This window comes from Loxodonta africana, chromosome 10 (assembly GCF_030014295.1).
Source record: "Loxodonta africana isolate mLoxAfr1 chromosome 10, mLoxAfr1.hap2, whole genome shotgun sequence".
NCBI classification, from domain to species: Eukaryota; Metazoa; Chordata; class Mammalia; order Proboscidea; family Elephantidae; genus Loxodonta; species Loxodonta africana.
This window is the reverse complement of record NC_087351.1, coordinates 67,570,670-67,586,233: the sequence shown is the minus strand read 5'-3', so window position 1 is coordinate 67,586,233 and position 15,564 is coordinate 67,570,670. Positions and strand designations below refer to the sequence as shown.

The window sequence follows — 15,564 nt, the reverse complement described above, 5'->3', positions numbered from 1 at the left end:
TAGAATTCATGATCTCTTCCTCTAGACCTAAATACACAGTTTGAGAATTTTATTCATCACACTTTTCTATTTTACATCTCTCCACACTAAACCTTATTCCAGAGGGCAGGAACCAAGTTTCATTCATCTCTGTAGCCTCAGCATGTGCCTGCATATACTCAATAAATATCTGATGAACTGAATTTCCTTTAGCAAGCTTACAGTTTAAACAAGTACTTTTTCGTCATCACCTCACTGAATATTCAGGTGCACAAAACTGACCCAGCTTTAACAACTACTTAACATTTTTACTTTACCTTACATTTTAATTGGTCTAAAATGTCCAATCCTCGTTTCCTTTCTGGGTGATTTTCAAAGCTACGTCTTATACATATTATACAATCAATTCTTCTGCAATATAATCAGACAGCAGGGCAAAGAGAAGAAACTTCCTATTCTTGAAGTTTTCAACTTAATCGTCTTGACCACTGAATCTTAAAAATCTACTGGAGTAAGAAAAATAATGCTACTCCTTTGACAAAAGTCAGGATGCTCAAAAAAGTAGAACACCTCAGAATCCCTCCCCTACCAAAAAAAAAAAAAAAAAGTTTTACTTTATTCTGAGCAACTGAGATCTTGGTAATTGATTCATTTGCTTTATCTGACCATTCACAGCCTACATCCAAACGGAGCCTTCCCTTCTTTAGTGCATAAGCAGGTTGCCTTACCTGATATCTATCGGTTTTCTGCTTCCTACACCTGAAGAAACAACAACTTGGCACCATTACTGGTTTCTGCTTCAATAAGCTCAATCTTTCCCTCCAGGGTAAAAACAAAAATCCATGGGGCAAAGGACTGAATGTTTTACATAACTAAACTGTTCATCTCTCAACTGTCACTTGGAATTCTGACTGCTGGGTAGGAAGGGGTTAAAGAAAAGCAGAAATGAAAGAAATTAAAATTACACTAATCTTTACTTCTTCTTTCACTACAATAACAATAAAAATGACCAAAGAAAAGCCAAAGATATGGTTCTTTGGTCTGTCAAGATGAAAGAAATAAGTAACAACTATAGCCAAAAACACGTAACCTGAGTCAGATGCTTTCCGGACAATAAAAAAAGCGGGGCTTTCAGAACCAGAAGAAAATTCTAAGAATCATCCAATGGCAGATCTTAAATCGGTATTACAAAATAATGGCCTTCCCCTTTTACAAAATTATTCTCTTGAATAAATCACCTATGAAATTTTGTTCTGTAAAACTTATTAACTTTTTTCTTAACAAAATTCCATCATATGCTGAAAATTGTTACTTTACTGGACTATCTAAAATACACAGAAACATTACAGTAGATAAAACCCTGACTTGATAACACAGCATTTTTTTAATATTTAATTTTTTAAATATTAACTCTGATATGTGATAGGAAATTTCATATTAGATATTAGGATATAATATGATGCTCTAAGAACTGCCACAGAAAATGTTAAATTGACAAGCTTACTGATGTCTATTGATGGGGAAGACCATTTTTAGTAAAGAACAGAAGTTAAATGATTGATTTTTTAGATTGAGGTTTTCTGTTTAAACCTACGCAAGAGTTACCAGAACTATTAATACTGGAATTCTAGGACAGATTCAGAAGTTCCAAGGCGTTGAACACCATGAAGTTAATTTTAGGAAGTTTAAAACTTTATTTAATGAAATAGAAGTACATTTTAAAATCTCTGGTAACCAACACACAAAAACTACCTTCTGTTTTTTCAGGGAAGAATTAACACAATGAAAAAATATAAATTGTGAAGTATATAATTTTTCTTCCCTGACATGAAGCTAATGCTAATATATTCATAAGCAACTCCCGCCCCCCCACAAAAAAAAAAAATGTAATAGGATGCATAGAAAGAATATATTCGAACTATTTTGATACATTTTGCTCTCAGGACAGAAGTACTTGCTTAGACTTTTGTAGACTTACCTTTTCCTGTTAAGGTAGCATGATGTCTTAAAAAACAGAATGGGGTTGAAACCTATACCAGTACTTAAAAGCAGAGTGATGCCGGTCAAAACTGCTTGATGTTTCAGAGACCTCTCTTTCACATGTAGATTATACTTAGATCACAGGGTTGTTAGATTTAAAAATGAACCTTAGGTAAAACACTTGGCTTGATCTTTGCATATTGCAGACATCTAAACCTTAATTTCTCTTTCTCAGAGTATTTATTTTTTCCATCTCATCTGAGCCTCCTACCCGCATCACCCTTCTGTCTGTATTTATACCAACCCATCAAAACTATAGCAGCCTGACTGGGCATGGTTCCATATACTAGAACCTAGGTGGTGTCTATTCTCTGGCTATTCCTCAGTGTTTCCTTCATACTATTCTCCTATATAACTCTTCAAATTCCAGTTTTTAGAAGTATAGAAATTCTTGATACTAGATGACACATTAGAACAGAAGCTGCATGTTTCTTTAATACTGTTTTAAGTTTTTGGAACATACTTTTTTAGAAGAGATGTTAGTTATTGTAAGTCATAGACCTCCTTTAGCAGACACATGCATTCTTTTTCTTTTATCGTTTTTATTATTCCTTATTATATATTGGCTATTTCTACCCCATAATTCATGAAAACCTTACCTGTTCAGAAACAAGAGTTTGTAGCTTCTGAACTTCTAATTTCAATGATTTGTTTTGGTCATTCAAAATCTGGAAGAAAGAATCTTAGCTTACCATTTTATAATAAAAAAGGCTAAAAAGCACTAATTAAATTTTTTTTTTTTTAAATCAAACCCATTTTTGCTTTAAGTACTCATAAAGTACTCATATATACTCAGGTGAATGATATATTGACATAAGAACGCAAATCTTATTGCCTGCAGAAATGCACTCTTACGATTGTTAACACTTTATAATACAGAACCAGAGATTTGCACTGCAGCAACAAGGGAGGCAGACACAACCGTCACAAATACAAACTGAAAACTGCAGAGTGAAGTTGGGATAAAATAAATTTCAAAAGTCTATTAAAAGAACAGGTTAAGGTAATCTAGGCAAAGTCTACAATAAAATTCATTGTTTGTATAAGCCCCCAAATAAGCTTTAGTAGCACTGTTTCAGAATGATTTCATAAAAAAAGTAGTATATCTAAATTCACTTGAGCAGAAAATTATACAAGGTTTTTTTAAGAAGGCTATCACACATCAAAATAAGTATACAAGTTTAATCACATACCTTAAATTCTTCCATTTTGTTTGAAATTTCACACTGTAGCTGCTCTTCAAGCAATCTTATTTTATCATCCTTAAGATGAGTACTATATGAAAGAACACCAACAATCAAAATACATCTACAAAGTTTACACCAATTATGCATACAACTGTCCTCACAATTGTTGCTATGTTTGAGCCCATTGTTGAGCGGCTCATCTTCCAGCACTGTATCAGACAATGTTCCGCTGCTATCCACAAGGCTCACTGGCCAATTTTTTTCAGAAGTAGATCACCACATCCTTCTTCCTAGTCTGTCTTAAGTATGGTATTTGAAATATCGGTGGCAAAGCTTCCAACATCACAGCAACACAGAAGCCACCACAGTACAACAAAATGACAGACTAGTGGGTAACAATTACACTTGAACATAAATCCTATGAATGGCACTATGTGTAGCACTGTAATCACCTTTTTTGTATCTTCTCCAGTTCATGTGCAGCAGCAGCCTGTATTTGGAATCAGATGAAAATTACATCATTTCTCAGGAAGCACTCAAACTTATCCTTTCATTTATCTTTATAAACTAAAAAGTTGTATTTTCATACATTTGCAGTAAATATAAAGTTATAGCAATAATGTATTTTTCTGTTAATACTTTTTGCTGTCTCATGTTTTTTATTTGTCACTAATCAACTTTTACCCTAATAAAAGTTATAACCTTTTTGGATTAAATAACATAAAGCTAAAACAAGTCACATCAGGATTGTTTTAACTGACCCCTTCAGTACTCCAGGGGCAATCAATTCACCGGACTGAACATCTAATTTCAACATGGAATTTTAACATCTTGGTGGGTTGAGAGACATGGTCAAACAGAACACGCTTGCAACAACACGCTATGCAGAAAACACAAGTAACCATTATATTTACCATCTACATTAATAAAATTAGTGATCATAATAAAATTGATTAGAAATAAGTATATGCAAATTGAAATTCTGAAGTAAATGCTCAAAGGCAATAAAAACCTACCTGTTCATTCGTCAGGGCCTGTAATTTTTGCACTTCAGCTTTTAAGAAAGAATTCACATTCTGCACACTCTGGCAGAAGAAGAAAAAATAGTATTAGAAATATTTAGTACAATTGCCTTTGAAGATTGCAAAGTATTCCTTCTAACCTAAGATTTAAGCAAAGATCTCAAATTATAATTTCTTAGTTAAATTAGAAAGAAACCATTGATTCCTGTTATTTAACATATTTCTCCATCAAATTACTGTGATTTAGATCATGTAAGAAAAGCTCTGTAAACTTTTCTTCTTACAGGGCTAACAAGGATTTTGTATTCTAGAAAAGATGTAAGACAATTTCAGGTAAGTTTTAGAGTATTTTCCATTCTTCATTGTCATACTGATTACAAAATTCAATTTTCAGTCCTGCAAAATATTTTTGCCATTTATCAGAATAACCATACCTTAAGTTCCTCCTCTTTGCTTGTTAAATGATCATGCTCATTTGCTAAAGAGTCTTCAGTCTGTTTTATCTGCTTATCCTTTTCTGCAATCCTTTAACAAGAAATAGTTTCGTTCAATAAACATTTAGAAATCAAGTCAAAAATCAAAGGATTAAAAGCTTTAAACAGGGTCATCTTTACTTAGGTAGGAGCCCTGGTGGCGCAGTGGTTAAGTGCTAAGGCTGCTAAACAAAAGTTCAGCAGTTCAAATTCACCAGCCGCTGCTTGGAAACCCTATCAGGCAGTTCTACTCTGTCCTACAGGGTTACTGTAAGTCAGAATCAATTCTATGGCAACAAGTTTGGGTTTTTTGCTGTTTACTTAGTCTCTCAAGGCTGTACCTTCCACTCCTATAGCCCTTTGTTTATTAATAACTGACATACGCGTTACCACAACTCCTTAAAATACATACCCCTATTTTAAAACTCGAAGTTACAGAGGTTAAGTACGGGTAGTCCCTGACTTACGACATATTCAAGTTACAACAAACTGCACTTAAGATCATCTGTTTTGGGTTTTCTTTTTTTTTGGGAGGGGGGGTACATCTTAAAATTTAGTCATATGTACTACACACAATGTTGCAGCATGTAATTTGATGTTATCATTCTCAGATGTTCACTTGCAGATGTTCAACGTTATGACTTACTGTTCAAAACACTGCCATATAGCAGGTGATTAAAATTTTTTTTAAAAAGGGTATTTGGTTTGTGTCAGAACCTACTTATGACGGAGTCGTCGGAACAGAACCCTGTCATAAGTTGGGGACTGCCTGTAATTTGTTTAAGCTCGTGGGGCTAGCAATGTCAAAACCAGATTTCAGGTCTTATGAACTTGAGTGCTCCATTATCTATACAAAATTACATAACACAAAAAAATGCACAACTTTGTTTTGGGTATACCACCATATAGCTAGGTACAGAGAAGCTGCAACTACTTATTAGACATAAAAATTTATTTCCACTACTCTCAAATCACAATTATTTCTTCCATATAATTGCTAAATCCCAAATGAAAGGAAGTTTGCCCACCTCTTTTTAAGATGATATAAAAACACAGAATGTCTAATGTTTACATACCCAAATCACTGAGAGAAAAAGAGCAAAAGTTGCTACAAGTCTAGTTCAGAGTACTTTCTGAGGAAGTCAGAGAATAAAGTTAATCATAAGTGACCTAGCGGATAACTAAGCAATTAGTTGTGACTAAGCAATTATAACAAATGTGGAAAGGCAGGCTTACACTTTATGTAATTCTTCTAGAACTGAAGCGGAGGTCTAAGGAAGAAAAACAGTTATCAACATAAAAGCATTTGAGATGAAGTTTAAAAGTTGTACAATAATCATCACAACAGTTAAAAATTAAGAGAAATTAAGGTATATAGAGTGGTTAAGCAGTATCTGGCACATGGTGAGTATTCAATAAATAGTAGCTATTATACTGAAAGTAAGTTTGATCACCAACAGCCAGTATGAGAGAGCTACATATCACAAGACATTTCAAATACAACTTGATAGACCTTGAAACTATATAACAGACAAGCGACAAATAGGAAAAACAGCCATAAAGTTCATTTTTCATCCCTGCACTTCTTTTCCTCTGCAAACAACTTTCAGTAATAATATAATCCACTTCATGGTTAAGATAACAGTTGTTTGGTAATACCCACATTCATCTTTACTTTTTAAGAGGTACTTACTTATGACATTCTTTTAGTATTTAATTTTAGATACATTTTCCAAAGTTATCTCTCAGTTGATAATTTAAGATTTCAATCCAATCTAAATCAATCATTTACACATAGACACACTCACCCACTCACCTTTCCCTATATTAAATAATTCTTTCCCTACTAATTTTAGACTAAAGTTTCTACAAAGAAAGCAATTAAGGGGCGGAAGGGAGTTTGCACACTCAAAGCTTTGGGAGTTTGAACTTGCCTGAACCTTAAAAACAAGTTTTTTAATGTTAAAACCACTTTCTACACAGAGAAGTCAGATTTCTAGTTTAACCCAACACTGCCATAATTTCTAGATTTTTAACACTGAAGAACTGAAATTGAAATTCACAGTACATATATTACGGCAGGAAACCCTGGTGGCATAGTGGTTAAATGCTACGGCTGCTAACCAAAGGCTGGCAGTTCGAGTCTGCCAGGCGCTCCTTGGAAACTCTATGGGGCAGTTCTACTCTGTCCTCTAGGGTCGCTATGAGTTGGAATCGACTCAACAGCACTGGGTTTGGTTTGTTTTCTTGGTATATTATGGCAATAAGTACCTGAGGTTTTTATCTTTTTCTTATTATTTATATTCCAAAATATATATAAAATATTACAAAACAATGTTGCTAATGATTTACAGGTCTAATAATAACCACCTGCAAAACTCTGGAATATTTCTCATTCACTAAACTGAAGCATAAATTTTAAATTAATCCCTTTTTCAAACACAATCTGAAAGCTATGGTTAACTAACTGCTATCCCCCCAGGGTATGTAAGGTTTTCCCCACGGCTAGTCGAAACTTCTGGAGACCTTGGTGGCATAGTGGTTAAGAGCTACAGCTGCTAACCAAAAAGATGTCAGCAGTTTGAATCCACCAGTTTGTCCTTGGAAACCGTATGGGGCAGTTCTACTCTGTCCTATAGAGTCACTATGAGTCGACATCAACTCGACAGCAATGGGTTAGTCAGCATCTAGAAACCAATATTCTAAACACTGTTTGGCCAATTCCTCCCATTATGTGACAGGACTGTGGACATTTTTTCCCCCATGGTAAAACCTCTCTAATCCACTTACCAACTGGTCATATTTGGATTTCTTTCTTGATGTAATTAGCACTGTACATAATAAACTGAGTGCTTAGCACTTGGAATCACTGTTGATTCACTGGACTAGTCTCCCAGCTGCCAGTCCAGTGCTTTGCATTCAGATGTTTGTTCAAATGGTTAGGAAGCTATTGTTAATGCTAAGCAATAAGAAAATACCATTACCTGGGCTGCTATCTGAGAATGGACTTGCTGAATTTGAGCTTTCAAAGCTTCATTCTGCTCCAAAATATCCTTTCATAAATAGCAACCAAAAAGGAGAGGAAAACAGTGTGCTATTAATAAATATACAATGTATTAGAACACAGTGAGTTACTAGCATATCTTTAGAAAGGCATTATTTTAAACAATGACCACACATTTTATTCTGAGTTAATTTCAAGGTAGAAGTTAAGAATGTCTTGTGCTGTTTCTAATCTAATACAAGAAGCACAAGACAGTAGGTAATTACATCTTCAAACATACCATATTGTGACAATTCTCGCGTCTTGAGAACTGCTCAAAGGTTAAGGTATAATTATTCTTCACCACTTTAGAATTAGGTAAGGTAGATATACTATCTTTTCTACACACAGGCATCCAATCACTGCCTCTTTATTTTTTTTAAAGAGAAAAACAGATACCTGAACTTGCATTTGTAAAGATTCTTCTTTGTTCACCCTTTTTTGCTCCGATTCCATTAATTGCATTAGTCTTTGCTCCAACTGCTGTTTTGATACCAAGGTATCTGTAAGCTTACTGTGCAGGCTCTGTACTTCATTTTCTTTGGCCACAAATTTACTCTGTAAATCTGTAACAAACATTACATTTTACAAATGTCTCTTCATCTGGCTACTCTGACTCATCTTTAGTTTAAGCATTATCTCCTCTAGAAAACTTTCCATGAATCTCTCCCCTGCTTCCTGCTCCTGTGTGCTCCCCTCAAGGCCTACGCTCACCTTTATCATAGCACCTGCCTGAGAGCAAACTTTGTGAAGTCAAAGATTGCCTTTTCTCTAACTTCAGAACTGTGCTCAAGGCTTGATACACAGTACATACTCAATAAATGTATTAACTGAATAGTTTATGGATGGTTAAAAACTGTTATATAATTTCTTGGCAGTAGTCTTTATTTTACAAAAAAAAATTTAATAAGTTATTTAGCAAATTCGTTGTGAATTTCATGTACTCTCTTGCCTAGAGAATGGCGAAAGATGCTAAAGAAATCTATTTGAAGGGTAACAAACGTCCTCATTTAAGATGAAGTAGTAAAATTTTTGTCTGCAATAAAAATTTAAAAACAAAAAACTTTTCTGTCTGCTTCTCTTCTTAGAAACAACCCAAAAACTACAAGAAAAATGAGAAACACAATCTTTGATATAATCAGAAAATAAATGTAATCCCAAATCACAATAAATGAAGACAATGTGAACGGCAGAAAAATCATTAACTTGGCAGAGAAGAGGAATGGGGAAAGTTTTCCAGAAATCAGGAAAGGCTCAGGAAATGGAAATACCTGACCTAATTTGAGATTTCAAAGCCTCACTCTGCTTCAAAATATCCTTTCATAAACAGCAACCAAAAAGGAGAGGAAAAAAGCGTGTTATTAATACAAGGTGTATTAGAACACAGTGAGTTATGCCATGAGAAAACACCCCCCCCAACATAAACAAGTCCAAATCTGAAATAAATGAAGGAATGTGCGTATGTGTTCTAAGAAATGTAAAATGTTACAATGATAAAAGGATGATAATTAACAGAACAGCACTCAAGAAAGAGCTCATGAAAATTAAACATGTAATGGTCATATCTGAGATTAGAACAGAGAGCATCATATTTCTTACCAGCAACACTAAAAGTTAAAACATTGAATTGATGCCTTCAAAATTCTGTGAGGATATTATTTCCAACCTAGAACTCTATATCCAGTCAAGCTACCAATCAAGTATAAAAGGGAGGATGATAAAGGTATTTTCAGAACACAAAGCTTCAACAAATGTACTTCAGGACATACTTTCATGAGACCACTACTATAAAAACTCATAAAAGGGTTACACACAAAAAGAAACAATCTTTGATGGTTATGAGGGAGGGGAGGGGCAGAGAGAGAAAAACACTAAACAGACAACAGATAAATGGTAACTTTGGTGAAGGGTAAGACAGTGCACAATACTGGGGCAGTCAGCACAACTTGTACAAAGCAAGGTCATGGAAGCTCCATAAATACCAAACTCCCTGAGGGACCGAATTACTGGGCTGAGGGCTGTGGGGACCATGGTCTAGGGGAACATCTAGCTCAACTGGCCTAACACAGTTTATAAAGAAAATGTTCTACACTCTACTTTGGTAAGTAACATCTGGGGTCTTAAGCCTGTGAGCAGCCATCTAAGATACTCCAATGGTCTCACCCCTTTGGGAGCAAGGGACAATGAAGAAAACTAAAGACACGAGGGAAGAAGTACTGCCTCCACAGGCTGAGTCCAGTACAACCAGATGGTGCCTGACTACTCATTCTTCTCCAGACAGAGCTGGAGAAAAATGTTGCATTACTCATTCTTCTCCAGACAGAGCTGGAAAAAAATGTAGAACAAAATTCTAACTCACAAAAAAAGGCCAGACTTACTGGCCTGACAGAGACTGGAGAAACCCTAAGAGTACGGCCCCCCAGACACCCCTTCAGCTCAGTAATGAAGTCACTCCTAAGGTTCACCGTTCATTCAAAGATTACACAGACTCATAAAACAAAATGAGACTAAATGGGCTTACCAGCCCAGAGCCAAGGACTTAAAGGCAGGAGGGGACAGGAAAGCTGGTAATAGGGAACCCAAGGTCGAGAAGGGGAGTGTTATATCATGGGGTTGTTAATCAATGTCATAAAATAATGTGTACTGTTCAATGAGAGGCCAGTTTGTTCTGTAAACCTTCGTCTGAAGTACAACTTAAAAAAAAAAAAAGGTAAATACATGTTATTTATTAATGTAAAAAAAAAAAGATATACTCCCATGAAGTGGCTGAAAAGATATACTCTACTAAATGGGTGGAAAGGCAGCAAGATGACAGTGATATGGGATTTGGCAACAGGGAAGAGACATAAAAAAACGTCTCAGGAAGACAGCTATGGAGCTAACCTAGAAAGGAAAGCAATGAGTACTAGAGCAGTAGTAGGCTGGCGGACTCCACAAGGGATATCACCAGGAAAAGCCAGAACTTATAGATTCTCTAATACCTAATACGTTGAGAGGCTGTGAGGCAGAAAGGAAAGGACAGTTTAATCACAGATAAAATTTTAAAACAAAAAATCAAGCAAGTGAAAAAAAAAGAAGTAATTGGTTTCAGGAAACAAAGAGTAGTTTAAGAAGAACTGCAATTTTAATATATATCTTGGCTCAGCACTCAGTTATGCAGTCATAGTGATATAAAAATTGACTATTGATATAATAGAAAAACACACATAACCATATCATGAGAATGAGGGGAAGATGGGAGAAATGTCATAACAGTGTTAAGCCCTCATATTTTGTAGTAATAAGTTAACAGATGCTTAGTCACTGATCGAGATAGTAGTATAAATAGAAATTGTATGCTTATTTAGAAGTATGAAAGAAAATACTAAAAGCACTAGGTGACAGTTCACAGTGACTACTTCTAGTGAGAGTAAAATGGGAGATTACTCTTTATAGTTAGAAGTCTTAGCAAGATTTATGTGTGTTTCACTGATGTAAATATAAAACATTAACTTGAAAGTAAACTATTGTATCTTAACATAAATGCCAACTTTGAATGTGAAAAAAAAGGCCTTCAAATATCTTGGGTATATTTAGATATGGAACCAGAGGAAAATTCCTGGAGGGAATCAGAGGAACCAAAGGGGTCAAAAGAGCCAAAATACAGTTCTGTATTTTACTAGCTCGCCCCCTCTCTCGTGGGAGGAAAGGGGTAGTAGAGATGTAAATGATACATAAGATACAAGCTCCATTATCTCCCAGGTAGATCCATCAAATTAAGAATAGATAAGTAGTACAAGTGAGCATTTTAAATAAGCAGCTTTAAGCAAACTTCTTAGGGTGGTAATGCCCCTCACTGTTCTTCTCCTCACAATATAGGAAATGAATCCTTTCTTAAAAAGAGAAAAATAAAATGAAGAGTTAATCAAGGAACCAAAAGGAATAACTACACAAAGCAAATACACACAGCTAGGCTCTCATTACCCTATTAAATATTATTATTTTGCCCATAACCTAATGCTTTGGATAAAGCCAGTAGGTAGCTTATTTTTAAAGCCCTGGCAAATGTCAGAGAAATAAATATACCATGAAAGTATAAAAGATATTTTTATTAAGAGCTATTTTTATTTTATAACCAAAATGCCCAATTATACTCTATGATACAGAGGAAACCCTGATGGCATAGTGGTTAAGAGCTATGGCTGCTAACCAGAAGTTCAAATCCACCAGGCATTTCTCGGAAACCCTATGGGGCGGTTCTACTTTGTCCTACAGGGTCGCTTATGAGTCAGAATCAACTAGACAGCAACGGGTTTGGTTTTTTGGTTTTCACAATGTAGACGCAAGGAAATTTTACCTAGAACTATATACAAAATGTATGTGAATACCTCTTCCCTTTACCTTGCTGTGCTGCCTCATGTTCTGCCGTTCTCTTCCTGATATAACTCTGGACTTCTTCCCACCTTCTCTCAGCTTCTTGTAGTTGAACCTTGACATTTAAAAAGAAATGATGAACAAAAGAAAAGGATTCACCTTTTTTTTTTTAAAGTAAGGCACCCTCTATACTGTTATGTCATAAAACTCTTTACTGTAACTAGTCTCCTACATTTTAATAAGCTAAGCAGATACGCTCAGTCTGAAAGCCATTTATTTATCAAGCACAGACATCCAACCCTCCAATATACAGGATTTACTAGCTGGAGATAATTTCAAAAACCCAATTTTTGTGCTGTTGGATCAAGGTAGCTACTATGTCTATGATCTGATCCACTGAGCTATGACCTGTTCTCCATTAATCTTCCTTCAGCTGATAAGCATTCCAAGACTGGAAGGTGTGTTTGTTGCTAAGTCTCAGTAGATGCCTGAAATTCATATTATAAGGTACATGGATTTATAGCACGGCACTCCCATTATGACTATTATCTTTTATGTCATTTATCTACTTATCCATATCTGTAGAGAACAGATTTCCATATCTAGAAATTACAGCTCTAAACCCACCACCAAGACCAATATTATATATATGATATCCATGAAAACTTCAAGAACAAAAGTTACTCATACTATTTTCCACACTCAATTATTCTCAAAGCCCATTCAACCCCTACTACTCTGCAACTGGTATCAAGATGTAACTGTTTATCAATGGTCTACATTGGAATCTGTCTAACACAGTGAGGTTGCATTTAACTTCTACAAATTGAACTATATTTCTCAACTGGACTTACTAAGAAATTCCAAGTTATGACTGATAAAAGAGAAGCTAAAGATAATTTCTGTACATGATTTCTGCCTTACACATGCAGACCCTGACCCCCGTATGTAAGACAAAATTCTACAGATTATTTTTTTTTTATACTTGTCCATCAGCTGATTCTTTTTGTATCTTCAGTTTTTAACTTCAAGTTTAAGCCTATACTCAATTGTTTCATAACGGCATAGGCTTCCATAAAGGCAGAGCACTTAGACTACAGGTACCAATAAGCCTCAAACTACATTTCTCAAACCTATATACACATTTAGATCAAAGAAGTGAATATCTGCATTATTCATGAAACAAATAAAGGCAGGAATAAATCACCTTCAACTGAGTAACTGCTTGCTCTGCATTCTTCTTTTGGGCTTCCTCTTGTTGTAGCTTTCCTGTTTTCTCAGTCAGCTCATTCACCAATCTGGCATAATCCTGGCGCAGTTTATTTAGTTCAGCAGACTGCCTGAAAACAGTAACTGGATTAAGAACGTTCCCTTATTACAAACACATCTAAGGAATGGATAAGCTAAACATATTTTATGTGAATTTTTCTGAGCTACTAATTTCATTTACAAAAAAATATATCCTAGCTAACTGAAAATGGAACAGTAATAATTTACCACTAATAATGAAGTTTGCTAACTGTAATTCCTGAATAATCTGATTCTGGTGACAATTATACAAATTCTAAAACTACTAGAAAATATCAAGAAAAATGGATTATTACAGTTCATGAGCATGATCTCAAACTGGCTGTCTGAAAAACCTATTAAAATCAACCGGTCAGGTTTCTTACTTACTCTGTGTGAGCATACTAGTCTCTCTAGGGCACTGTTTCTCAAAGTTTGGCCCCAGAGCCACCCACATCACTATTATAAGGAATCTGTCTTAATATGCATTCCTGGGGTCTACCTCAGAGTCATTAAATCATAACCTTTTAAGAACAGAAATCAGGATTTTTTTTTTTTTAGCTATCTTGCCAGGTAAATAAGTATTATTCATTTCAGAACAAAGACGTTTGAGAACTACTCAAGGGGATAGTATAAAACTTGTAAATTCAGTCTCATATAAATTTACAGACTGTTCCACTGGTGTTGCTAGTACTCATCATACAGAAATTTAGCTGAAGAAGTTCTTTACATAGCAAAAGAGAACTGGTTTTGAAAACCAACTCATTTCAGAAACGGAAGTCTAGAGGAGGTAGTCCAAGATGGCAGAGTAGTCAGAAGCCTTACAACAACCCTCTTACAACAAAACCGGAGAACAAGCAAATCGGATGTAGATGACAACTTGGGAACCCTGAGCATCAAAGGCAAGGCTGAATAATCAGAGAAAGTGCCAAGTGAAAGGAGAGACTACACAAAAAAAAGCCGATACAAAGCAAAAATTAAGGGATTTGTAGAAACCAGACCAGCCTCACAAGAAATATCAAAGGGAGTCCTTTGGCACAGAACCAAAAACATCAAACAACAACCTGAAATTAGGACAAAGAAGAGCATCAGCCAAATACCAACCCAGATAAAGAATTTTCAAAAATAAAACAAGGCTAAAAGGTAGAAACAAGAAACCAGAGACATCAACCCATAAATGATGACAAAGTCAAAACAAGTAGAGGGAATAAATGAGGTAGTTATACATCTTTCGTATGGAGAGGAAGTCAAGGTGATATCGAGAAATAAAAAACTGCTTTGAAATTAGGAAGATAAAGGTAGATTGCAAGGTAACCACAAAGAAAGTCAATAAACCTACTCAACAAAATAAAGAATAAAAACATAAAGACTCAGTAAACGCAAAACCAACAACAACGGAAGAAATTTTAAAAAATCCACAAACGAAAGGAACTCAACACAGAAAATTAAGCGGAACTGAAAAACCATCAACACCACAAAAAAAAAACCACAAAACAGTAGTAAGCTCATGCCTATCAGTAATCATACTGAATATAAATTGCTTAAATGCACCAGTAAAGAGACAGAGTGGCAGAATGGATTAAAAAAAACACGGCCCGTCATTACACTGTGTACAAGAGACACACCTTAGACACAAAAGCATAAATAAACTCAAAGATGGGAAAAAATACATCAAGCAAACAATAAACAAAAAAAGAGCAAGAATGACAATGTTAATCTCAGATAAAATACGCTTTTAGGCAAAATCTACCATAAAGTTACACATAAAAATTAAAGGATCAATTCACTAAGAGGACAGAACTATAATAAATATATACACAACTAGAGACCATCTCAAGAATAGATTTGGCATGTTAAACACTAATGACCGAAGACCAGAGAGTTGTGGAGCGACATCAAAGACATCATACATGAAGAAAGCAAAAGGTCATTAAAAAGACAGGAAAGAAAGAAAGTGCCAAAATGGATGTCAGAGAAACTCTAAAACTTGCTCTTTAACGTACAGTAGCTGATGAAGTAAGAGTCGAACAGAAGACTTCAAACGGCAGCTCGAACAAAGTGAAATATTATAATGACATGTACAAAGACCTGGAGATGGAAAATCAAAAGAGAAGAACACACTCTGCATTTCTCAAGCTGAAAGAATTGAAGGAAAAATTCAAGCCTAGAGTTACAATATT

At 35.1% G+C, this 15,564-nt stretch overlaps 1 protein-coding gene across 14 annotated transcripts in view; it reads right to left on the bottom strand.

The window, feature by feature from the left end:
* Positions 1–15,564, bottom strand: part of KTN1 (kinectin 1) — a 118,815-nt gene that overhangs the window by 39,058 nt on the left and 64,193 nt on the right. For all 14 annotated transcript variants that reach the window (XM_064292526.1, XM_064292512.1, XM_064292522.1 and 11 more), the window contains 10 exons: positions 13,305–13,437; positions 12,125–12,212; positions 8,144–8,310; positions 7,686–7,754; positions 5,938–5,972; positions 4,663–4,753; positions 4,223–4,291; positions 3,659–3,696; positions 3,213–3,294; positions 2,619–2,687 (listed from right to left, as the gene is read on the bottom strand). In XM_064292526.1, the coding sequence (XP_064148596.1) occupies positions 2,619–2,687; positions 3,213–3,294; positions 3,659–3,696; positions 4,223–4,291; positions 4,663–4,753; positions 5,938–5,972; positions 7,686–7,754; positions 8,144–8,310; positions 12,125–12,212; positions 13,305–13,437 (841 nt within the window). The remainder of the gene's footprint in view (positions 1–2,618; positions 2,688–3,212; positions 3,295–3,658; positions 3,697–4,222; positions 4,292–4,662; positions 4,754–5,937; positions 5,973–7,685; positions 7,755–8,143; positions 8,311–12,124; positions 12,213–13,304; positions 13,438–15,564) is intronic.